Source organism: Excalfactoria chinensis, chromosome 6 (genome assembly GCF_039878825.1).
Source record: "Excalfactoria chinensis isolate bCotChi1 chromosome 6, bCotChi1.hap2, whole genome shotgun sequence".
Taxonomy (NCBI): domain Eukaryota; kingdom Metazoa; phylum Chordata; class Aves; order Galliformes; family Phasianidae; genus Excalfactoria; species Excalfactoria chinensis.
Genome location: NC_092830.1, coordinates 13,010,345 through 13,036,441, shown reverse-complemented (window position 1 = coordinate 13,036,441; position 26,097 = coordinate 13,010,345). Strand labels below are relative to the sequence as shown.

Here is a 26,097-nt window from a genome sequence, read left to right as displayed (position 1 = left end):
AAAGCCATAGAAAGCAAGAAGGGCAATTTCACAACTAGTGCTAAAACACTAAAACATTGTTCTAACACAGAAACAGATGAACAGCACAGATGCAGTGTTATACTCAAATTTCTGCACACAAATAAAGCACAGAGAAAGAGCTGAAAGTGGTACTTAAAGATGGGGTTTGTGACCTAATGAGTGCAATTCAGCCACTTAAATTAACTCAGCTCCCTTTATTCTTCTTACAGAGAAACACAAAGCAGTGGATTACAGTCCCATACCGAGTAAAGGATTTATTAGGGCATTCCCCCCCAAATGCTTTGTCTTCATTAGAAATAATGGGAAAAAGTTGTTGTAAATGAAGAACTTCTGTTTCTACAAGGCAAGAAGCTTGAAGCGAAAATATCTGCTAAAAAACCCAAACGGTTACTTGACAAAAAAGGCTGCCTTTTCTGATGTGCTGTGACATACACAGTAATGATAAGGAACAGTTGGTCTCTTTAGTGCCCTGCAAGACGTAATGCACTAACCATGTTAGTCCAACTGAAACTCCATTTAATAAACCTATACAAACACTTCTCTGCTCCTAGACATGCACATGGAAAAAACACAGCATCTTCCATGCCAACAGCATCTTTTTACCCAGTGATAGAAAAATGTGGTGAAGTTATATGAAGTAAACCAGCTGTTAAATTGAACTGAAAAGATAAGAAGCACAAATGGGAAATGATGTTTCACTTCATATTCTCTTTCGGATGTTAGAGACAAAGCACCACCCAGCTGCCCACGCACAAGAACTGCAGGTATCATGCACAAGTGAGACCATGCCACAGATGCTGGAAAGATCATTAACTTCTTTTAGTGACCCACATTTTTCTGGTCATCAAGACACCACATTGACACAAGTTACCTTGAGCAAATACATCTTTAATTCTGGGTCAAATAAAGCAGAAATAAGCATGTTTAAACTGCAGACCATCATCATTGCCTGGTTGTTGGTTTTTTTTTGTTTGTTTGTTTGGTTGGTTTTCTTTTTATACAGGATGCAAAAGAAATGACAGGAAAAAATGCTCTGGTATAGGCTGATCCATTTAACGTGGCAAGGGGGGTGGGGGGAATGATTCCTACCACATGATCCTTCACGATCCTCCTGTTCCAGTCTCTTCTCAGCCTTGGGAATACAATTTCATATTGTTCTATTTCATAATGAATTTTATTTATTGTAATTTTAAAAGTCAGCAGTAACAGAAGCTGTATTTTTTTTACCATATCCCTGCTGTACCAATTATCCTTTGAAGAAGTATAATTAGTTGCTATGGTTATAGATGTTGCTGCAACAGAAGGCATTAATATTATTTGGAACAATTTTCACAAACTCAGTTCTAATCCTCACATCACAAAAACGTTGATTAAGTCAATCAGAAGATACAGGTTTGCAGCCCACTCTGTAGGTTTTTTGCCATCCAGTTTCAGCCCCAGAAGATAAATGCACGCACAATCTGCCCTTATGTCAGCATCATGTAAGTCCATATGGGAAATTTATTGGAATACACGTATTATACAATATATGATGCATTTGACCATTTCCAGTTCAACATGCTAAACCAAATAACCTTTGACTAAAAGGCACTCATCCTCCTTTTCTTCCTCTTGAAGGTTTGATATTGCTTTTCCCATGCAGCGTTATTGTAACTTCAAGTGTCTTTTCACGCTCAAATGTATCAAAAAATTCTTCCCACAAGGAAATTAATTTACTCTCTTATTCAAGCTTCTTACGCTGGACATACCAAAGCCAACAACACATGAAAATCCTTGGTCTCTTCACATTGTGAAGTATTTGGTAAGTTAAAGGCAAATAAATCTGTAGAGAAAATTAACATATACAGGGCACATGTACTTTCCAGAAGTGCAGTTTGGGTGAATATGAAAGGCCATCTAACTTGGACATCACACACACTGATTCAGCTCAATTGCAGCATTACAGCTTAATCTGAAGCTAGCAATTATATTCTGTAACAAGAATTAATTGAATACTTCATTTTTAGAAGTCACAGAGAAGTCCAAACATCCAAAACATGGTTTTGTTACATCTTTATATTAACACACAGATTTGTCACCTCTTCCCTCACAAGCTTTAATCAGCTTTTTCCATCTTCTCAGCTCGCCTCCATGTAGAGCTGTTCGGTGTGCTACAAACAGCATTATACATGAGTGCTCCAACACTCCTGCTCAGATACATACAACCAGACTCTGCCCTTCTAGCTGTTGTAGCACCTTCTCAATGGAGGCTTCATTTTTCACTATAGAGAGAACTCGTGAATCTTAGGTGCTTCCTTCTAGCTGGTCTGCCTGTCAGAGGAAAAATAATTATTGAAAAACAGCACACACACGTCTTATTTCTCTTGCTCAATTTTATATGCTGACATTAGGCGTGAAAAACTGAATCTGCTTATTTAAAAAACCTATGAGGCAGCAAAATGATATTCACAAATAATAGAAATTCATCTTTTCTTTCCCAGTTCAACTGAAATGCGATGTATTAGGCTACAGTAAGATTAAGATGTGGGTAGTAAGATTGAACTGATTAAATACAATAATAACCGGGTAATTAACAAGCTAGCACAAAGAAAAACAAATTAAAACATGGATTATGTCCTGGCTGCGTTAAGCCATTAAGCTGCTTAGATCCAAGTTAACAATGTCTTTGTTATAGGAAATCTCTTTTTTTTTTAATTCTTGCAAAAAAAGCAGAATTCTTCCACGCAGCTTTTCTCAAACACAGTAGATATTCTTCACATTTTCTAGTCTGTAGCTACAGCATATTGAACCAAAAAGCTCATTTTCCTTAAGTTTCATTACTTAGCTTGCACCTACAGCAGGAAAGCACTTAAAATTGCTCTAGCTCATGAGACTAATAAGGGATTAAACATTTCCTCAAATATCTGCTAATTTTACATTCTATCCCACTATAAAACACAATAGAAGAAAAGGCACAGTCCTACCATGTTAAAAGAATATGCCTCTCTGTTCTGCTGGGAAAGTACAGGCATGGTACTGAAAGTCACGTCCCCATTACATTAGATTGCCTTCCTAAGATTTGTTTTCTTTAAGCAAGCAGAATATTGATTTATATAAAATTTAATACACACAGCTGAAAGCATCAAGTCTTTTCATCTCTAGGAGTGAAGCACAGAGAATGAATTTGATCTCCACTTAATGCGAGAGAAGGATGGCTTTAAGTTCATGCACACGTGCAGCCATGCACAACCCAAGCAACACGCACTACATCATGGCTTGCAAAACAAAAAGGGACAATAATGAAAAGCAACAATAAAAAAGAAAGATTACTCTGCCTTCTCGTTTTTAAGCACTCCGTATTTGGGACTCTGGAGCTCCTCAACGCTCTCTGCAATTGGCTTATTTAGTGTTTCTGGGAGAAGGAGGGTCAGGAATCCTGCAGACAATCCACTGATTCCAAACACCACAAATGGTACAGAAGGACTGAGAGACTTCTGAAATTACAAATCCATAGCAAAAATTAACACTGTTTGCTGCTTTTAAAACGCTTGAACTTCAGACAAAACCAAAAGGCTACAGCTCCTTCATTTGAGAAATTTAATTGCTTACATGCTATAATTAGACAGATAAAGAGTGGGCCTATGTAATGTACTGCATGATAACCGCTTCACTACCACAGAGCACAACACAGAAGTGCAGACTGTTTCCCAAAAGGACGCAATACCAGCTACATTGAGACATTTAACACGTTTATTCTGGAAACTGACTGAATGAAATTCAACTTTTCTTGAAATTATCCTTTTCAAGTAAGACAGGCTTATGTGGTATCATCATCACTAAAATGCCTGTCAGAGACTTTTATATATCTATTATTAAAAAGTAAAAAAACCCTGCTCTTACCATAGTTGGCACAAATGGAGCCAAAATGCCCCCAAATCTGCAAGACATGGAACAGACCCCCAGGCCGGCATTTCTGTTTCAAACAAAGGGATAAAAATACAAAGTTTCAGAATATACAACTGCAATGTGCGGCGGCGCTGCCAGAAACAGCTTACACGGTTTGGTTTTGTTACCAAGCGTCTTCATCAAAAAGAAAAAAACAAATAAAGGAAGTTCATAAAGGCCCCCAGTAGTTATTACCAGATCTGCTGCCATTAGCTGCTAAAAGGTAAATCCCACCCTTTCACATCCCTCTCAAAAGCACTTTGCTGTGCAATCCTTCAACATCAACCTGAGCAGAGATGGGTTTTCCAACCTAACTGTTGTGTTTTAACCCACAGGTGGTTCAGCACCACACAGACGTTCCCTCACTACCCCCTTTCCCCGTGGGATGGGAATTGAAAGGAAAAAAAGTAGTTTTACCTCAACCCATGGGTCCTATCTACAAAGATAGAGAAAAGGATAATAGTTATAACTATGTATATATACACATACATACATATATTTATGTATGTATTTAACAAGTGACGTACAAGCAATTGCTCACCATTCCATAACCAGCTCCCAGCTAGTACCCCTAAGCAGTGGAAGAGTGATGTACTCCCAACCTCTTCAGATCTCCTTCTGCTTGATGTTCTATGGTATGGAATATCCCTTTGGCCGGTTTAAGTCAGCTGTCCTAATCATGTCTCCTTCCAGCACATGGGCCCATTGCTGAGAAAGCCCTCGGCTCTGTACAGCACTGCTTAGGCAGCAGCTATAAACACCAGTGTACTACAGCACTGTTGTTCTCCTAGAACCAAAACACAGCATGCCAGATACTGTGAAGAAAGCAATTCCACCCAGCTGAAGCTAAGACACTGCCATGTAGGGCAACAAAACTGGATATCCCTGTGCTGGATGGGGAACAATTTCACAACTTGGTCTGATCTTCAAAGAGAACAAACCGAACAGTGTCTTCTGTCCCTTCTGCTGTCTCACATTACACAGATGAAAAGTCAGCACTGATCTCCCAGCAGAGAGCAGCTATCTGCTAGCACGAGGCTGGGAAGCTTCTGGCCAGATGAGACATCAGGCACTGCTGAATTCTGTACAGCCTTCAGTTTTCAGACAAGTTTAAATCAACCTCACCTAACCTGGACAGTAAACAAAGCAGGGTTAGAGCAGCAGGACCCTCTTGAAAGAAAGGTACAAAAATCCCCATTGTCTTTCATTTCCTGATCAAGTGCAAAACTCTTCCCATCTCCATATGACACCTACAAACACTATCTGTCCCTTCAGAGACAAACACTGGCACTGCTCACAAGCTGGGCAGCAAGAACCGCCTCACAGCTGCTCTCCTTCCTACATCTCCAGCTTCCTCCTCTCATTCATCATCACCCTCAGTTACTGAGCAGAGCTGCTCCCCCTCAGCCCGCTTCCCTTCTCCAAACACAGGAAGGCAGTGACAGGATAAAAGAGGACAAGCCGTGGGGTTACACGGGTCACTGGTATGCCAGAACCACCCACACTCACCTCCCTTCCTCATGACCCTTTGCACGGGTTAAGGGAAACAGATGATGGAAGGAGCTGATGAGAAGCCAGTGACTTTGGTGTAAAAATAAACATACAAAGCAGCCTATTCTTTCACACATCCTCCTGGGAAAAGGAAAACAGCAGCCCGTACTTCCTCTCTTTAAAGCAACATCGATCCAAACCCCGTAAGAGAAGGCCAATCACCTCCCCTCTGTCACAGTCCCTCAAGAGATGAGAGGCGCCTGTTTGTACATGAACTATTCATTTAGAGGCATCCTGACCACAAACCCGTCTGCCTGTCAACATCCAGAGGTTTGCCAGCTTTTTTCTGACAGAGAGGAAGTATGGCAAAAAGTGATCGTAAACGCAAAACATTTCAATCCCAATGCAAAAGGAACGCAGTTGCTAACACGCTTCTGAATATAATTAATTCAGAATTCAGCGTAGCGTGGGTTGATGCAGGAGAACATTTGTGTAACCAGGAGGAGAGAGGCACTGCTGCTCACGAGCTGAGGAAGCACCCAAGATGTACTTACTTAGATGTTTACTCCCCGAAACGTATTTTAAAGATACATTAAGAAGGGGGGAAAAAAAGCAGATTGCATACACTGCAGTAGGCAGCACTTCATTTCCAGCATGAGTTGTGTTTCTCATTCCTCCATGTACTCATTTTCATGAAAAAAAAAATGAGCGTGCTTCGCACAGTGCTCATGCTCAGGGTAATAACGTAGGTTCAAATAAGGAGAAGCACTACTGAAAACATTTAACAGTTCTGCAGAGCATGCAATTGGAAAAAAACCCACACACAACAAACCCAACAGCTTATCCTGCCTTCCCTCTGCTGCCTTTGAAGGGGGACACTCCTCATCGCAGGGAAAGCTCCTGCTGGATGGAAGCCAGGATCACTACGGAGCTGAACAAAGACCACCAGATGGTGCTGATGCTTTGCTTTAAAATTAACCACTTTCCCATCACTGCTTTTCTTGCATAAACTCTAATATTAGCAGCTAATTAAAATATCAGCCATCAAAAACTCATTTAAGAACGTATCAACTGTCACATATGTGGAATTTTCATCTAGTCTAATGTAGCAGCCTCATATTATTAAGCATGATCTACTAAAGAAAGCTGGTGATTTTTAAACTCCTTACTCTTGCATTTTCTCCACTAACATTCCATACCCTTGACACACAGTTACTACTGCGCCAAAGTATCAGTGCAGATTCTCAAATGATACAGCGCTTCAACTGAAAACAAAGAACAACAAACACTTCCCTAATGACAAACATGTATTTTCAAACATGTTGAGATACTGCTGTATTTCCTGCTAGGTATGAGCTGTCATGGACTTGGCACTGAACACCAGTGGGGCTTTGGAAGACATTAACATAAATCATGAGAACGCAGTGAAAAAGTCAAACAGGGCCATTAAAACCTTGTCAGATTTGATTCTCTTGATTCTCAACTCCAGAAGAGCAGAGGGGACAGGGAACCAAAAGATGAGAACTGTGCACCAAGACAGAGACCTTGAAGGACACAGAAGTTTGGACCACATCACCAAATCCCATTTCAGGCAGCATGCTTGTCACTTGGATATCAATCCCCAATCCTTGCCAAGGACAAACTTGGTAGCTACAGCCAATCCACCTCCACCCTCACAAGTTCTACTGCAAAAAACTGCATTCACAGCCTGGCTTTTGTGCCTCCGTAACATATGGGAAATTGTGAGCCTCGAAAGAAACAAAATGCCAATCTAAGGAGTGCCCCACTCTTCTGTTCTTCTCCACAAAACACTTCCTTTCCTGGATTCAAATGATCCATAGAAATACTTCTGAAATACTGTATCCATGAGCCGGGACACCTTCCTGCTCCCCTTCATAGTTTTGGTTCTGCTTTGAGAGCAAAGGAACATTTAACTTCTGGAACATGTTACGTTTGAATGTGAGCACAGTTAGTGCAACACGTCTCCAATTCCAGGCACGTACCCTGGGTACAGCTCAAAAAAGCACGTGGTGCTGATAGGAGGTGAGAAGAGCAGCATGAGGAGCTATCTGTTCTCCCATTCCAGGACAGAAGGAGAGAGCTCAGCCTCAAGGAGTTGGTGAGGGCCATGAAAACACAAGTAAGGCTTCAGCCCACTTGTTTGTGAATTAAATGCTGTAAAACATATCATTGCCGTGCAGGAACCAGTAAAATGAGTTGCATTATGAATGTTTAATTAAAGAAGAAATACATAAAATAATTTATTTTTCAAGCAGTAAACAAACATCATTATATTGGAGGTTAAAGTCTACAGAAGCACAGTAAATAGTCCTTACTGCATACTCTACATTTGTAATTAACTTACCATACACTTCCATCACATCATTACGTTCAGCCTTGCAACCTGTAATTTGACTCTCCAAATCAGTACTATAAATGGGAAAGGTGGCACCTAGCATTGCAGTTCATGAAGGTCTTTTTGCATATTGGTATTCTGACTCAGTCCTGGTGGAAATTGCCACAAACAGCCCTACAAAGAGCACCAGAGCAGAGCACGGACTGCCAGGAGCAGCCCCTCTCATGGCAACCTGCTTCAGTTTAAGAAAACTCGCCCTGATATCTCAGATAACAATAATTACACCAGCAACTGGGCTCAATGTGCATGAAAGCTGACCCACAAGCCCCGTTAGATTACCTCAGCACTGTTGGGTACAGTTCAGATGTATAGATGTAAGCAATGTTGAAAGCAGCGCTGACCATCATTTTTCCACACAAAGCTAACAAGGTGGGACTTAAGAGAAAACCTTTCAAGAAGAAAAAGAAAATAAACAATAAGCATAAATAGTCTGTTACCTTTTTACACAATGCTGAAAGCACCCTGTCCTTTTTTCAAGAGACTTTTACACAAAAACAAAGTTTCATCTATTTCGTCAACTACAAATAAAAACACCTTGTTGCTTCCCAGCTAAAAGCTAGAACAGAAATGAATAAATAAAGCCATGCTTAAGACCAAGACCATCTCCTCAATTTTGGGGGTGTGAATGCCCAAACTATTACAGCTCCAGAAAAAAGCGACAAAGTTTCCAGCTCTGCAGTTAGAAAATCTTGCCAGGTAATTGCATCTACTGACAAGCACAAGCAGACAATAAACATTCCCTGACTAATTAACAAAATTAATACCGTACAACTTGATTCATCTCAAAAGCTTATTTGCTCCCCAGTGACATCCTGCTGAAACTTCAGATGCAGCAGCTCTGTAATTGTGAGGAATAGATGCTAATGAGGCCTGGTTTACTTGTACTTAACCTTCAATTGACTAAACCAGGGTGAGGATCTTTTCAAGTCCCAGTTACTTTGACTTTGGACATGTTTATGTTTGTACCATCCCTTCTAATAAGCACAGAATTTATTTATTTCTATTAAACATGAAAAAGTATAAGTTCCCCAATGAAGTGCACTTCACCTAAGTAACGTGAAGGTTGCGTTGTTTCTCAATTGCTTCTCCATAATTTTGCCTTTCATTTCTATTCTCTTTTCTCCAGATGAACTGCATCATGATATACAGTGACCAGATGCAAAGTGTGAGCCTGGTCTTCAGAACCCTGCCAAGTGCCACCAGGAAGTAGTACATCTCTCTCCTTTCATCAACCAAACAAGGAGCAATCAAGAACAGACTTGTAAATGTGCTTTAAAACTTACTGCTTCTCTCCCAGAGCGGGCTTAGACTGAATGCTGTATATCCATATGTATTAGAAGAGCATTAGTGCACTTGGGAAGTTCTAGTCTTACTATCAAAACAGAAGAGTCTGTCTAGACAGAGAAATTGGCACTCAGAAGCTCAGGAGTGAATTTAAAGTGCACTTTCTTCTCTGCACTCACTCCCCAAGGGAAGGCTGCTGGCTGTCTGCTGGGGAATTACTACAGGATTAGAAGCACACTGGAAATACACACTGCACATCAGCTTCGTGGTGTCAGTAAGCTCAGACATAGCCATTGTTCCTCCTCAGCCATGGAATGTACATTTAGCCACGTGCCAATATTCTGTCTTCACACGTAACAGTATAAAGCAGGAATGCATTTGCTCAAGTGGGGATTCTGGTGACCATTTAAAAACAATTTGCTAGGACCAGTCAAGTGTTTCAGTGAAGCTTATTTAACAGTTACATTTTTATTATTACATTTCATCTAATATCCTTTTACTTGAACATCCAGCAACAATAGCATGCACATCATTTTGCCTGTGCTAATGCAGCTAGGACAACCATTTTGAACTTTAATAAAAGACAAGTTTCATGTCCTTACTAAATTCAAGCATTTGCATTCCTTGTTGAGGTATAATCTTACATATAATCTTGCATTAATTGACTTATGGAACTTAGGACAGCAAAATGGGGGAAAATGGCAAGAACAGTGCTGATATTTCTGGAGTTAGGCAGTGATTAGCTCTGATGCCACCAATGTCATTAAGAGCCTAATTTGCAGTGCCATTATGTAGATTCGCCTTCTGGCTGTCACCTTCATGAGAAAAATGTTCACTTAACCAGTATGTAAGGAATCAAAGAAACCTTTAAATTTACTGCAGGAAAAAATACCCACCAAGAAAGGATAGTCCTCAGCACAAAGGGAACTACCCAACAGCAACAAAAGCTGGGACAAAACTGGTTTAAAGAGCTGGAAATTGTTCCTTCAGTGGAAAACTATTAATGAAAAATCACAAAAGGTAACAACTGTACGTTCAGTACAGACAGGTAAATCTATGTTACCCATGGGCAAAGAGTTCACTTTGTTTACTTTACTATAAAACAGACACAAAACAGAAGAGCCTTCTTGTTTTACTACAACTTCTGAAAGAAAGTGGTATTGCGGCCCAATTCCCCGCACCACCTTCCAGTCTGATGTTTGTTTCTGTTGAAACCTCACTGCATGCACAGACATGCCTCATTGTCATCATCACTCCCAGAACTGACCGTCTTTCTTCTTGAGTAACACAGAGCGTTCTGGGCCAAGAACCAGCTTTACCACAAAGGAAAGTAAGATGCTGTAATTGCATTCATGTAGACTCCCTTAAAAAAAAGAGATTTCCCAGAACTTAGCAACTCTTCAGGAGTTACTGCCCTATCCTGATTAGCGATGACTGCTCAGTACAAGAAACAAAGTGTGTGAGGATGTGAATCAACACAAACATGGGAAATAACATTCTAGCATTTTCTCTCTCACTGCTTTTCTTTTGTAGACTCTTCTGAGATCAGTTTGAAATGGAGGCCTAACAGCATTCATATCTGCTAAGGATAAACACAACCTACAGATGCACACTTCATCATCACATCAATGCTGCTCTTGGTTTGAAATACAACTACAACAAAAGCAAGAAAAACAGATGCTGAGTGAGCGCTTCTCTTTGTTAGTGTCATTTATACCTACATTTTCAGTGACTAAGGTAAATACTGATATATAAAGAAAAACTGCACTTGAAATGGAAAATGAAATTATTGGTTTCTTTAATGAAGAGCTTGACTTTTAATACAGGAAAATCTCAGTTCCTATGTCTAAAACATTGTATGACACCAAAACAAACATTAAGTTATGCTTTGTGTCCCCCGCTGTCAATATCTAACTAAAATTACAGCCCTGCATTTCTGCCATTACGAGTGGCACTTTTAGGATAAATGGATTAATGGTGATGAATGAAAGCAGTGATGTTATTTGAAACAGAACTTGACAGCTCGATCTGACCATCTGAAAGCCAAGAACTTGGAAGTCAGAAAAACTTGGTTCTGGTAAGGGACAAATTGCATCTGCAAGAGGTTAGAAACAATATAGATGGTCCCTGGGTTCCTGATGAGCCTTGGAAGCAAAAAACAGAAGGAGAGGGAGGTACAAACTGACTGATGCTGGTAACTATGGGCAAGAAATACTCATTGCCCAATAAAAGCTACAAAACAACATAAAGAGACAATATACCTTGGCAGCACTTCATACCTACCAGAATTTTTTTGCAAGAACATGGTAAATATACAGGCAAATCCTGCAAATACCAGAAACCACATCATAGTTTTACGCCTTCCAGACCTAGAAGGAAACGAGTTCCAAGATAAAGTCCTTCATTATTTTTTGACACTCACAGCAAAATGCCAGCTGACGTATACAGCAACATTATTAACAGTCAGACTCCTATTTTACCACAGTAAGTACTTCAGATCTTACACTTTTTCTAGTTCTGTGCATCAAGGGCTTCCTATAAATGCTCCCTACTTAACAAACAAATACATATATATATATATATATATATACACATATGTATTTTTAAGCTATTGGATTTGTAGCCTTGAGAAGAACCCATCTACTTCAGCAAGAACTCAGGCTGTATTTTGCCTTCTCTGCAGCGAGTGAGGCAATGGGCTCTGTCACTAACAGGGCATCACAGAGCACACACACACACAAACACTGAAGTAATATAAGTTAAAAAAATATTTAGTGCTAACACGCCCTAATCTCTGCTTCTCTTATAGAACTAGGCATAAATACAAGCAGTCAAAACACAGTAAAACCTCTTGGTATGCTTTTCCATCTAACAGTATGCATATAGAAATAAACAAAGGTTATTTCAACTGCCTAGCATTTTAAAGCAAAAGAAAAGCAGCCAGGATAGAGAAGCACCAACCCAAACTAACAATGCTTAAAAGTGTTTTTCAGTTGCAGTTGGTAGGCAGTACAAAATCAAAGTCGCTCTGAATAAAATGTGAGAGATGCACATGCAAGCAGTAGGTACATTCTGTAAGTGGGTACTTGGCATTTTTTCTCAAGACTATCAAACCTCCCAGTTTTTAGTCACATTAATCACTGGGAATCTCACACCTTGAATTATTCAGAAGTCAAACAGAATTATAAAAGGAAAAGGTAGAAAACTCTCAGCCTGCAGCTGACCAAACCCATGATGAATCCACTGCTTTAGAAGAACCACAAAGTACCTTCCCAAGAAAAACGTTAACATTCTTTTAGGCTGTCTACAAATACGTGCAGAATAATAGGAAATAAGTTTTTCTTACCAAGATTTCTCAATAAAGAACATGCAGAGTGGAAAGGCCGGAACTTCCACAAGACCATAAAGAGCAACGTTTAAATAAAGATTTCCTCCTAATTCACCAGCATTTAAAGTTAGCCCATAGTATACAAAGCTGCAGACATACCTACAAATAACCACAGAAGTCACATTATGAGCACATCTAGTCTTCAAGGTTAAGAATTAACAAATGAACTATGCCAAACTTTGGGTCAGCTATATTAAGTTAGTATGTTAAGAAGAGAACTCTTATTTTGCCCGAGTGAGAAAAAAAATGCAGAGCGAATAGTTTCTATTTAAGTCAACTGGATGGAAGGACAAAATAAACAATCACGTTGTCAGTTTGGTTCCTGGTGTTTATGCCCTGGGTTAGTCACCTGATGTTTACCTGCTTTGGGGGCTGATTTTTTTGGGTTCCAAGTTGCACAGTTTTTCAAAACAATACCTAATGTAACTCTGCAAGCACAGACCTACAAGATGTACTTTAGGGCTCTTACTCTCATTTCTTACACGTACTCCAGTTCTTACTCCAGATCTCTATGACAGCCTCATCCACTGGCTCAAGTACACATCCTCTCAACTTCCGCTTCAGCTTCTCCTCCCACTCAAAGTAAACAACTATGTTTTCAGCAGATTTCTTACTACTAAATCTTGAAGGAGTATCTAAATAACACATTGAAAATAAAATCCAACAGCAATGATAATGAAATGGCAGCTTCACAACATACCACGCTTATTGTTTACAGTTCTTAACTGACAGATGTGAGATTAGTTTGGGGCAGTATCTTTTAAAAGAAAAGGGTAGCCATTGTAATAGTTTCCTCATGCCTGACTCACTCACAGCAGCTCAGTGTCTCATTACTACATACCAGATGTACATGAGTACGACGGTTCGCCACCGCAGCACTGGGTGTTTTATTAAGTGTAGGATACCAGGGGGCGATTCGTCCTTCCACAAAGCTCCTGCATTCGGTTTTAATTTCAGATTTAGTCTTTCTTTCCCATTACCAAGGGCAATATATTGCATCACGTCTTCAGCTTCTGCAGTTTTCCCTTGGGAGTACAGCCATCGTGGTGACTCTGGAAGCATACTAACAGGAAAGAAAAAGAAAAATCACTGGCGATAAGTTTGTTCCGCAGTAAAACCACTTCCACTGTTCTGCAAATCAATCACTGAAACAACAAAAACATGATTTATCAATGCAAAATTCACAGAAAAGCATTTTTTCCGCGCTGTTATGCACATTAAATTTGGTGTACTCTACTAATAACGTGCAGTTAACCTCACAGAAGGATGGCTGGAAATGTCTGTCAAACACTTTGAGATTACAGCTACATTGTGACTTACTGTACCAAACTAACTTCTTGGGAACACTGCACTAGCATTAACCATGGAGCATCTCAAAACTTGGTGCTCACTGACATATTTCAAACTTTGCAACATGGGGAAGGCTCCAATCTGAAGCAGAGAGAAAACAAACTTCACACTGGACTACCTGCCAAACTTCAGGCCCTGTCACTGCTACCTGCTGAACTTGTAAACTTCATTCATAGAATTACAGAATGGCTTGGGTTGGAAGGGACCTCAAGGATCACCAAGCACCAATTCCCCTGTTGCAGGCATGGCAGCCAACCTCTATATTTAATATTAGATACTAATATCAAATATTAGACAAATTCCCAAATGCAACCACAATATCCTTGTTTACCACAACTGTAGCTCACAATTCCTGCTTTATTCAGCTTGCAGAACACGCTACTGCTTTTGTAAGAGTCACAGTGCAAAGAATGGAATATTCTGCTTTGGACCCCTGGCAAAGACATACGGCCTTCGGCACAAGGATTGATTATTCCAAAGGATCCCAGGGGTTGTTTTGTTGTCTTTTGTACCTGGGGAAAAATGACTCTATATCCACCAGAAACACAATATCACGAACAAAAACATGGCGTAGAACACCTCTCCCTACCCAGAAGCTTTGTTTTCCTAGGCTAAAAGAAAACTGCTTTTTGTGCATTCTTCAACAAAGCTTCTTTCAAGAGCAGATCTGAAAAAATTAAAAACTACAAGGCAGAAAAGGTTTTCTTCTACCTATGCAGTGTGCCATGAGTTCCATGTATCACTTTAGATACAACCTATCACACTAAGAATTCTTTCATTTCTTCTGCAGCTCTAACTGGTGATCAGAAATATATACAGAATATCCACTTGATAAGTTACAAGCACATTTTGTAACAACACAAGCCAGACAACGCTAACACTTTCAGATCTGTAAATCCTGCAGTATTTAGTAACTGGTTTTATAATAATGCCTATGCAGTAATTGAATGCTCCTGCCTATTTAGAAATACAATAATGATAGGAACAGAACCCAAACAGACATGAAAAACACACAGATCAAAAGCATATCAAACAAGAAAGGCAGTTCCAAATGCTCTCAGTTATCTCCCTTTGCACGCATGCATGTCTCAAAAAACAATCCCCAAAACCCTCTAAGAGCACTTGCAGAACTTCCCAAGCATTGAAACCGTCCATTGGCAGCAGGCCGTGTTCCTGGCTGACGTTCCTCTGTGCATGGCCTCTGGCAGCCCTCCCTGCAATCAGGCTTTGAGGCAGCTGGCATGCAGATGCTCTGCACAGCGCTGGCTGCCACAGCTGCACAACAGTGCAGGCTTTGCTTCGGGGTAGCCCTGACCTTCTGCTCCACCTAAAACTGCTTCTTTCTTCACTGTGATTTTCTTTTGTTTGGTTCATAAAAACACAGAAATATCATCCTTATTATTTATGCCACTCTTGAATTATGACAAGAAAAGCTGTCAGATCAATGCCTATTTTTATTTCCTACTATAAGACACATGGGTCACTTACAAAGAAAGGAGGAAGAAAATGACTCCCAGAGTATTGGATACCAATGCCAGGTAGCGCCACTCTCTTACACAGTAACCCAGTAAAGCATACACAGCTATGCCGACTGCAAACGTCAAATTAGTTAACGAACCTGGAAACACAAGAACAAAAAGGTGACTCCAGATACCAGTGGCAAAGAAAAGAAAGAATTTAGTAGAAATTTTATATTCCAACCCCACAAAAAATCTAAATGAAATAGCAATAAAATCTTAACCTTGGGAGTATCTTTACGGCATTTAAGCTGGCTCCAGTATTTGCGCAGTCTTAATGAAGAAGGCCTTTGTACAACTGGGGCAAGGGAAAATGAGCAGGGCTGGTCACCCCTCAAAAACAAAGGATGGTACACAAGGCAGACCAAGAAATGAACAGAAATCCACAGACCAAAGAGAAAACTTAGGGACTGGAAGGGGAAGCGTTGCAAACTATTTAAGTTTATTAAGGTGATCTTGAATAAAGGTGGAGGGCAGTAACAGACATTGTAAGAAAGCTATGAAAGCACAAGGATGAAGTTCAGCATGTAAAGAGCTGCAGCCCAGAGGTACACTTCAGCAAGCTTCTGATGAACAGGTGTAGATAAAAATGGTGAAACATGGGGTCAACTTCCATTCCAGGAGCCTACCAACAAACCTCTGCAGGCTAACACAGGAGGTCCCACACTAACCCACAAGCTCCCAGCTACTGCACACACAGCCTACCCACAGCCAACACCTAGCAGAGCTCCTTGAACACTGCCAGGCAGGTTCCAGCAGCCTTCTCTCCTGCAGCCCCTGATCAGTTGTTCAGCACCTCTTTACCAACAGCTGAGCAAGACTAGAACAAAGCACCTAAAGTGAGAAGCAGCAGGAAACAGGCATCCCAGTGGTCCCGCTGGCCCTGCAGGGAGAGAGAGGCTGGGAAGTGCTGGGAAGAGCAGAGATAGACACAGGGAAGGAGGGGCGGGAGAGAAATGATGTGAGTCAAACAAGCAAACCCAGGAAAGAAAACTGAGCACTTAAAAAAGCACAACTGAAGCAGAAAATTATAACCAAACCACCACAACCTTCTACGCCCCAAAGTCCCAAGGAGAAATAAGAAAAAAGAAGAAGGTGGTACTGGAGAACAGAGAAAAATACTCTCACAGCCACAGCAAGTGAGCAGTTAGACTCAGTTTTTCCCTGTTGCATTGGCCAAAAGGGGTTTTTGGTCTGAGCTACTCCCATTATTACAACAGTACAACATGCAAGTGTTACATTTATCTTAAGCCTTGGCAGCAGCATACAAAAAAGGATGTTTAGAAATACCGGATGGCCAGCACATCCAACTGAGACAAAAACCCTGCATCTTTGTGTGGGGCAGGGAGAAATGCTTCAAAAAAATCACTTCCCAAGATACCATTGAGTACCACTGAGGAGCTGGCAGAATCTGTCAAAACCCATATTCATTTTTTTCCACTATGTATTGCAGAGCACAAATCTGGGTTGGCTTGTTGGGCTTTGTTTTGTTTTGTTTTTTCAACCAGTATATTTATTTAAAAGCCCCAGTTTGGCTATTTATCCAACAAACCCAATCCTGTATTTCTCTTTTTAGGCAGCACCCCCACAAAACTCAGATCTCAGATGAATCACACTGTGTTCACTTGGCATGCCACATGCTACCTTCACACTGTCAATGCCCACACCTGCACTAAGCAAGGCACTGGTAGTCAGAACAGCACTTGGCACAGAAATCACGATTAAATATTCCCAAATCCCACCTGTAAACGACCAAAATGATTTTCCTACATATTCTTGTGTCAGGACAAAAGACACAAGAGCCATTCCACCATTCACAATTCCAACAAGAAAACGTGAAACTGCAAATATGCCATAATTTGGAGCTAATGCTGTGACATACCCAAAAATGATATCAAAAAATAGACCTGCAGAGAGAGAAGAAAATATGATTAGTGCTTATGCTATGCAGCTTGACCTCAGAAGAAAGGCAGGGAGCACAGCGAGTTACTGGCTATATATCACTATAATGAATAGTATACATGGCATTCCCACTCTTATTTGGCTTTCTGAAACTACACCATTCTAACATTATAGTCATCTCCATGTCCACTCCCCAAAAGTGACAAAGTATTCTTCCTTGAGACAATCTTATCATTAAAAAAAAAAAGACCCTTTGGTTGCAAGCACAGCTGGAAAACAAAACACCAGGACATGAGTAATCCATTCCAAAAAGGCTGAGATAAATGATGCTTCCCTCCCCCTCATTAAAGAGAATATTTTTATAGGGGGTAAAACAGTCAGGCAATACTTGCAGCACTATGCTCAAATAGCAAGTCATAGCAAAACCAGGTTATTTTATATCATTCCAGTGACCACTGTGCTGCTTAGCACACTCACAGGAGCCCATTTGAGTGCTGCTTCAGTCTGGGTGAAATGCTGGCATAGATCACTGACTCCACACCATTGGTAGGGCAGAAATGGGGATGTTGCTATCCAGTAGAACACTGAAGAACATTTAAAGCCTTACCTGAGATATATACTGGTTTCCTGCCCAGTTTATCTGACAAAGGGCCAAATGTAATATTTCCAATAAGCAATCCAACAAAAAACAGGGATGATGCAAGGCTCACTTTGTAGGCTTCTTGTTCAATTAGATACCACTATTAAAAAAATAAAAATTAAATCACCTTATCATCATTAAGTGTTAATGACAAATGACCAGCTTTCTCAAAAACAAAGAAATCTACTAAACCTGTCCTGGTGCCACTGGGAAACCACTGCTTGCTTTATACCCAATTACACGTTTGCCCCAAGTTTGATGAGTGAGCCAACCCCTTTACTCTCTCTCCTTGAGAAATATCATTATAATCTCAGCTTCTGATTTGTTAAGTTTAATGTAGTATCAAGATTTGACAAAATAACTCACCTGTAAACTTATGGAAGTTTGAATTTTTAACAGCTTGGCCACCTTGATACTGAACAAGCTGTTATTTGGGTGAACAGATTATAAAACTCATTAACAAGAATTAAGTGTGTTTACCACTACAATACTGAGTCAGCTGCTGCTGTGCAGCCACAATTCCTGGAGCTGGTGCCCCTCAGGGTACACACACGGGAGTGTTGAACAGAAGCAGGAAAGGATTATGGAAAGATATCCAGTTGAAGACTTGTTTTATATGAGCTTTAAGAAATACTCACTGACTGCTCAGTAATGTTTTAAGTATTTTGCTCCTTGTACGTGTTTATGATCAAACAGAAGTCAGACATAAACAATGCTTTTCTTTATAAAATGTACATCGGATCTCATGCAAAAGCCCACATGAGGCAGCATAAGTAAAAATTATGCTTGTGCTGAAAGGAAGAAAAAACTGGATCGTGCTGGAAACAGAAAGCACCAAGCATTTCCTGACAGGAGGAGGCGGGCAGCCAGCCCACTGAGACGTGTGGTCACAGCAGCACGGCTGGGATTACAGACATTGCTCACATCGTGGTTGGGAAAGAAGCATGACCAGAACAGCCCAAGTGATTTTCCAACGAACGGTAACTAATTCAACACAAAGCTCTACACTGAGAAATTACTGGAAACGTGCAAGGAAGTTTAGTTTAGTAGGACCAGAATCCTACGCTGCACACCATGGCATCAGACTCAAATTCAAACTGATCCCCACAGACTACTAGGAATTTGCAGGATCTTTTTATTACAGTGCTCTGAAACAACCACTGCTCTCAGCCACTAAGTCCTGACCCACACGGGGCAGCACACAGAGGAGACATGGCTCTATCCACTGCTGCCCACCAGCCCCTGCAGGATGGCAGGAGCAGGATCTTACTGCTTTCACAGGGCACCCCTTCAGTCAGATGGGCACCACTTCAGTCAGACGTGCTCCACTTCAGACAATCGAGGGAGCTGTGCATACTCTGGGATGGTAAGTTTGGGGAGCTACAAAACATTCCTGGGCATAAATCCTCAGGAAACTTAGTTTGGAAAGCAAATATCGCAGCACATCCACTCCAAGGCACAGAGCGCTGCTGGAGTAAGGCTTCCATGCCAGCACTCCTCAGCACACAAACTGCCAACTCCTGGTTCTCATCTGCAGTTCTCCAGGCCGATCTGAGACACAACACAACCTTTCGGGCCCCAGGTATGGTTGTAAAACTCAAGTTCTCAAAACAAAAAAGCAACTTTATCTTTTCCTATAGTAATCTTCTGACCCGCTCTCCTCACACTGTACAAACACAGAGTATGGGAACCAAAACATCATCTATCTCTGCATCTGAGAGTGGCAAATGACATGGAGAAGAGTAGGGCAAAAGACAGCTTTTGCAAACTGTTACTTGTGCTACTTACTGTGCCACTAGAATCGCCCCTGCTTTACCAAGTCTGACAGTCATCAATGAAGTAACCGCAGTTTCAATGAGCACATCCATCTACTTTATTTGCATAAAAGGAACTGGTTGACTGCAGCTTGCCAACAGAAGCACTGCCCACACTGCCATCACCATAACAGACATCCTCTGGCTCCTTTCATCCCTGCGGCAGGTGGGATTACTTCCAGCCCCCCAGCACTACATCACGCATCCTGCTGGCACTCGGAAGCTGAAAGGTGACCTTGGAAGTCACACTCATCAAAAACCCCGTTTCTGACAGGAGATGTGAGCCGTAATTGGGTCCAACCAGCTCCTCCTTACACACAGTTGCTTCATTTTTCCAAGCTAAGATAAACATTACATGGTCATCCTTCTCATTAGCCATGGCTTTGAAGAACATACGAAGAAAACTGATAACAAAAGAAAGTTTAATTCAAACTAGTGTCAGTTTTACACTAGGAAAGCCAAGCTAATCATTTCGTTGCATACTTTCAGGTTAGAACACAAGAATAAACTAACAGAGCCAGATGGGTGGGTTCTGCTGACGCTTAATAGCGCAGCAAAGTCTCGCACTGGCTGCAAAAAGCCCCAGGGAAAGAGAAAGCAGAGCGGCCGTTACTCACCTCGGTCACAATGGAGGTGAAGTTGCTCAGGAAGCGGACCCGCTGAGCCCCGCCGGCTGCAGCCGCTGCTCGCTCCACGCGGTACTGGGGCACCGCGCCAACCAGCACAATGAGCACGGACTGACACGCCACGTACACCTGGCAACGAGACGCAGCCACTCAGCCAAGCAGTTCCCGTTCCACCGAGCCCCACAAACGACAGCAATTCCCGTTTGCTTTGCACCGCAGCCTGCGTGCCGTTGGCACGGGGTGCGCACCCCCAAGCGCAGGACACACGCAGCCCCGGGCGCAGCGCCCCGTGCCCTTCTCCCTGCGCCAACGCTGCTCTGCCGCTCGCTAGGCAGGAGATACGAACAACTTCAGCCTAGCCTCCCAGCCAGGAAGTAATATCCATCAGAAAGTGGAAGCCGTATGCATACAAATAAGGAAACAGAAAGCGAATAAACTCCGCTAAACGGAAGCCGCGCGGAGGCCCGTGAAAGCGGCCGGCAGCGACACGGCCCCCCGGGGGAGAGAAGCGCCGGGGAAGGGGCGGCCCGACCCGCCGGCTCCTGACCTGCAGCAGCACCAGCAGGGCGGTGAGTCGCCGCTGGGCGCCGCCGAATTCCCCCACCGCGCCGAAGGCCTCCTCCAGTCCCGCCGCCATGGCCCGCCCGGTCCGCCGCGCTCAACCGCGTCCGCCCCGCCCCGCGCCGCCCCGAGCTCCCCGCCCTCCTCACCTGCGTCCCCGGCACGGCGAGCCGGGCGCTGCTCCGCGAGGCTGCTCTGAGCGGGCTCGCAGTCGAGAACGGCTCTAAGGAAGTTTCGCTGTGAGAGCTGCTTTCCTCCTCCCTTGAGCTCGGCTTCAGGACAAGCGCCGTGCTTCACCGGCGGTCCGCCCAGCCTACGCGCAGGCCGCCCGCCGCACCTCCCCCGGGGCCACGTGCGGCCGGGAGAGCTGACATCTGCGGGAAGAGCCGTGCAGCACGCCGAGAAAACCTTCCCGAGGAACCCGTACTCTATCGGGAAACGTTTTGTTGTTTGACTTTACCCGAGTAGAACACCTCATGAAAATCGGTAGCTACTGTATTTGCCAGTTACCTTGAGCAGGGCAGACTGAATCTGCATCTAAACCAACATGAGGCTGGCTCCATGGCAAAATCCCGAGGGCAGTTTTGTCATCGAGCAGTTTCAGAAGGATCTTCAGCATTCAGACGTTGATGTAGCACAGGAATCGTAGCAATAAAACGTAACGTAACATGGATTACACGTGTCTACCCTCATTACATCACATGTAGGTAATAAAACAGCCACTGCATCCCGCTCAAAGCAGTGTTTATTCAAGGTAGCATCAAAGTAAGTCAATGCATAATGAAACCTTCCCTACTACAAACATGTAAACAAATTGACAGCAAAGTTATTATTACAATATAAAAAGTAAAGCTTACATTGCATTTTTTAAAGCTACTAACTTCAGTCTCGATGTCTGACAGTCTCTGGTCTGTAGCATTTAAAAATACGAGTTCTTGAAAAATATCAAAGTATTGCCTTTGTGCATATACGTTTTTGTACAAAAATACTTTAAAACACCAACTTCCCATTAATAAAAGTAACATCAAAATAAAACTTTTTGTTGTTGTTATTAACAGCATTAAATGCATCTAGCATTTACTCCACCATTCTGCTTAACCAAATTACCTTGTATTCATTTTAAAATTCACTATAGCCTGCAAAAAGCATTTTGGATAACGTTCCGTTACTCCGACACAGCTAAGCAATTAGCCTTCATTAGCAAATGTTGGCAATTACCACCAGGTAATCACAGTCCAGACAGCATGTTTGCAACTGAGGCTGTCAGATGAACCCTCGTCTTAAGCAGTGTATTTGAATACATACAGCACGCTCTCACTGAAAAGCCCGACTCAGTTGAGATATAAAGTTATGGAGCATCTCCAGAACACATAATTTAACAGGAAATGCATATTCTATTCTAAACTACCTTTGACCTCTACGTAACCTTTCCTTGACCTGCTTTAGCAGTTGTGTTGGTAGCAGTCAGTCAGTCCTCGGGAAATGTTTTGTTTGTAAGAACTATAATCGTTTACCTTCCAAAATGAAAAAGAATATTTAACTCTCTTCCCGGAATTCCACTGTAAGAGCTCAGCAGGTGACCTCTGTGGTTACTAAGGCAATAAGAGGAAAAAAAGTTGAAAATCCATAAAGTTTCTAAGATAGAGAGGATACCCTCAAACCAAACTCAACTAAATTCAACACGAAGAGAGAATGATGTATATCATCTGGATGGAAGCTAATCAGGCCATTGAGCCATGTGAAGGATCAGCTGACAACGAACAGGAAGGAAAAACAACTTGAAGATATCAGGAAGTGGTTTAAGGATGAATGCAAAGAGAAGAATCAAGGTGCTGGGGGGCGTTAGACCAAAGGAACAGCTGGGAAAACACTGGGTGTTTTATCACTTAAGATGATGTCTGAGAAAACATATTTATACAGAAACAGTAATGAATATGAATAATACTGCCGGCATTCCCAGTCCCGTCCATATTTCAGGAACAGGAGGGTCTGTGCAGCCTGTTGCTATCTAACCAGCAAGCTGCATTTGTCAGATTTTACAACCCTAAGTACGCAAAAACACATAAAGCAACTTATTGACCTCCAGCATGCTAAGGCTTAACCTTCTACTCAAATGACGTCTATGCTTGGGACCAGGAAAAGAATATAAGCCCAGAAACAGGACTACATGAAACTGTAACATGAACTAGAATTCTGACAGAAGGGTTTCCCCAGCTCTTTCAAGCAGGATTCTAATTAGTAAAACTATGGCAACTTTGTTGCCACACTTACCAATTAAAATTAGGAGCTAATGCAAGATGTGGCAGCAAGAGCTCAACTGGAGATTAAGATCTGGACATTCTACTCAATGCCCGGGTCATTCTAGTGTTCAAGGAGAGGTGAGTTGCAAGTTCAAAAGCCTCTGCTCCTCCTAACAACATACACGCCTTAACACATAAGCAGCCCTTCCCTTCTTAGGTGATTTCTACATTCAAGGAAGTAGATGAGAACGGCAAACACTTCCTAGACATGAGCTACCCACCCTAGGATGTCACCTTGCTAATCACTTCTCATTTGAAACAACATTCTTGAGAGAAGTAGAAAAAAAAGAAAGCTTTGGCCTTTTGATCACATATGGAATGCTGCAGCTTCCTGCTAAAGGCATTCAACTTCCTTGGAGGACGTTAAAAGCACCGTGCCAACAATATTGTTACATCTGTCCAAGGCTTTACACTTGGCTTATAAAGGACAATAGTAGTAAGTGAACCATACAATGCCAATACAGACCAGCTGCATTTTTATCCGTATAACTCAAACCCTGGCCCAAAGAAGTCTGCAGAAGACTATACAGAAGACAAAAGCCAGTCTGTATTAACAGGCTATTAGGTGTCCATCAGCAGCAAGACTGCTATGGCAGTAACAATATGAAGAAAAACTGCAGCAGGTGTTTAAAAGCATTGCAGCAAACTTGCAGATGACTGTCAAATCTGGGAGAAAGTCTAAGGACTGGGCTTTGAGCATCAAAGGTAGGAGGGATAATGCATCATTTTCCCTTACAGAAAACTAATCCTTGGTCTACCCATGCCACGTAATAAAAAAATACTATCTACAAAAGAGGATTTGTCCTCCCCATATCCACACTAGAAAGAGTCGCGTAGAAAACTAAAATCAGCCTGCTCCTCAGAATTACAGAAAACAGCATCGAAGGGGATGTTGAGAGGTCATTTTGACAAGTATGGCATTCTGAAATTAATCTCTGTGCAAATAGTTATACCATGGACATCAGGTTATGACAAGGCTGATTCAATGAGCTAGATTTTTAGAAAAAGCTATTTGTAAATCAGTATTTTAGTAATAATTTTAGCGATAAAAAACTACATAGCCGATTCTAGAATCTACACACCAGGAGAAATATACACATATACATGTTCTAAATATATATATATTCTTATAGGAACGCAGAGCAAAACCAAACCAGGGACTGAATAATCTATCATACATGCTGCCACTTCAGCATGACTTATCCTATGCAGTTGATGGGCTGCTCAGATCCCTGAGGTCTGTCACCAGAATTGCTACAAGTTTAACTTACCACAATTTTAACCAAAAACTGAGTTAATTCTTGTTACATCTCTAGCTGAAGGGGAAGGAGGAAAAAAAAAAAAACAACAAAACACAACTAAGTAAAACAAACAAAAAACAGATAATACCACAGCCCTGTAAGACACAGAAAGGCACCTGATAATATCGTTAAGTGTTAGCTGCGATTATCTACAGCATCCTAAGCAATCAAGGTGAGTTATAAAAAGCCTACAGCATAAGTCCAACCTGCCTAAGAATTAACTAAAATTATATATGCAGCTGTAAATCAGTACGTGTGCAAAACTCTACAGTTTTGCATAAAGTGCTAAATGTACCCCCATTTTGCACCTATTACTATTATACAAGTTTGTTAAGCTTGGAAATACATGGTGAAAAGATGATCTTAAGGATACAGGATATCTTTACTTTTCATTCCTCACTATCACCCACTGTTCCTTAAACTGTACATTTTAAAATTACATGAAGGCCTTTTCAGGAACTGCAGTTCAGAAAAATATTTCAAGTATACCTATTTTTTTCCATGTAAACTAGAGGATACTACAGGCTTGACTTTCACAAGCTCCAAACACTGACAGCTTCTGCTAATTAGTTTGGGCTTGTAATTATTTCAGTCTGCTCAATACCTCTGGAAAAGTCAGGCTGTTTCCTGTAACTCATTTAATCCTTATTTACAAAGCGCTGAAGTTTATCCTATAGATTCTCCAGATTTAAGTCTAACAATAAGCGATTACAGAAAAGCAGAGTTATACATTACCCACTCATTTAGGCTCATAAACCCAAGTCCTACCACATCTATTCATATATATTCATCATATGAATCATACACAGATCTTTAACACTTGAAGTATTGAATTCAAGTTGTTATAATACAGCAGTTTGTCTCACAGGCATTGTGCAATAAACTTAGAAGTACACGTTGGGTCTCTTCTTTACTCTGTATTTCAGTGATCCGTATCGTATCTGAGGGGGGAAAAAAAAGTAGAACTTAAAAGAGGTAAGATCACATCAGGCAGAAATATTTACCTCTCCACTACTCCTAATATCTTTAAGTGTCTTTTAGGCACTCTGCAGGTTAAGAAAGATCCTCTGCTTACAAATGAACGACACAGATCTTCAACAAAACTGGGCAACAAGGCAACAAGTCTCAGCTGCTCAGCTGTTCTCCCAGAATTACCCAAAAGATTTGGTGATATTCCGTAAGATTTATTCTGAAGCATCTTTAGATTTGTAACACTTGCAAATACAAAGCACTTTGAATTTTGCATGCAATCTTCCCCTCAGGTTTTACAAGTCACAGTAGGTGATATGTTTATGGAAGCTAAACAAACTGAATTATCTTCAATCTATTAAACAGCAGATGCATAATCACAGTCAGTGAAGACACTCCAAAGCAGGTGACAACACCATTATTTACAACCCATCCAAAGCAAGCTGTTTCTGGAATTTGGGATTGGCCAGCCTTAATATTACAAGCCTAGAGTCTACTTCATCTCCTCATTCCTTTACCTACAATGCAGTTAATTTTACTAACATAATTTCATTAAGCACCCCAAAGTACAAAACTCCAAGCCTAGGTATGAC

At 41.5% G+C, this 26,097-nt stretch overlaps 2 protein-coding genes across 2 annotated transcripts in view; both read right to left on the bottom strand.

The window, feature by feature from the left end:
- Nucleotides 1-615: 615 nt before the first annotated feature.
- On the bottom strand, nt 616-21,030 carry LOC140254051 (solute carrier family 22 member 15-like). The gene is made up of 12 exons (XM_072340243.1): nt 20,921-21,030; nt 20,365-20,502; nt 17,901-18,033; nt 17,134-17,298; nt 15,363-15,492; nt 13,366-13,587; nt 12,483-12,623; nt 11,420-11,505; nt 8,132-8,240; nt 3,901-3,973; nt 3,331-3,494; nt 616-2,331 (listed from the first exon to the last, which is right to left on the bottom strand). The coding sequence occupies exons 1-12, from the start codon at nt 21,008-21,010 to the stop codon at nt 2,319-2,321; spliced, it is 1,464 nt and encodes a 487-aa protein (XP_072196344.1). The 5' UTR covers nt 21,011-21,030; the 3' UTR covers nt 616-2,318.
- Nucleotides 21,031-21,662: 632 nt separating this feature from the next.
- REEP3 (receptor accessory protein 3) overlaps nt 21,663-26,097 on the bottom strand; it is a 36,636-nt gene continuing 32,201 nt past the window's right edge. Inside the window, exon 8 of the mRNA XM_072340685.1 lies at nt 21,663-25,476. Coding sequence (XP_072196786.1) covers nt 25,420-25,476 — 57 coding nt within the window. The 3' untranslated portion in view covers nt 21,663-25,419. The remainder of the gene's footprint in view (nt 25,477-26,097) is intronic.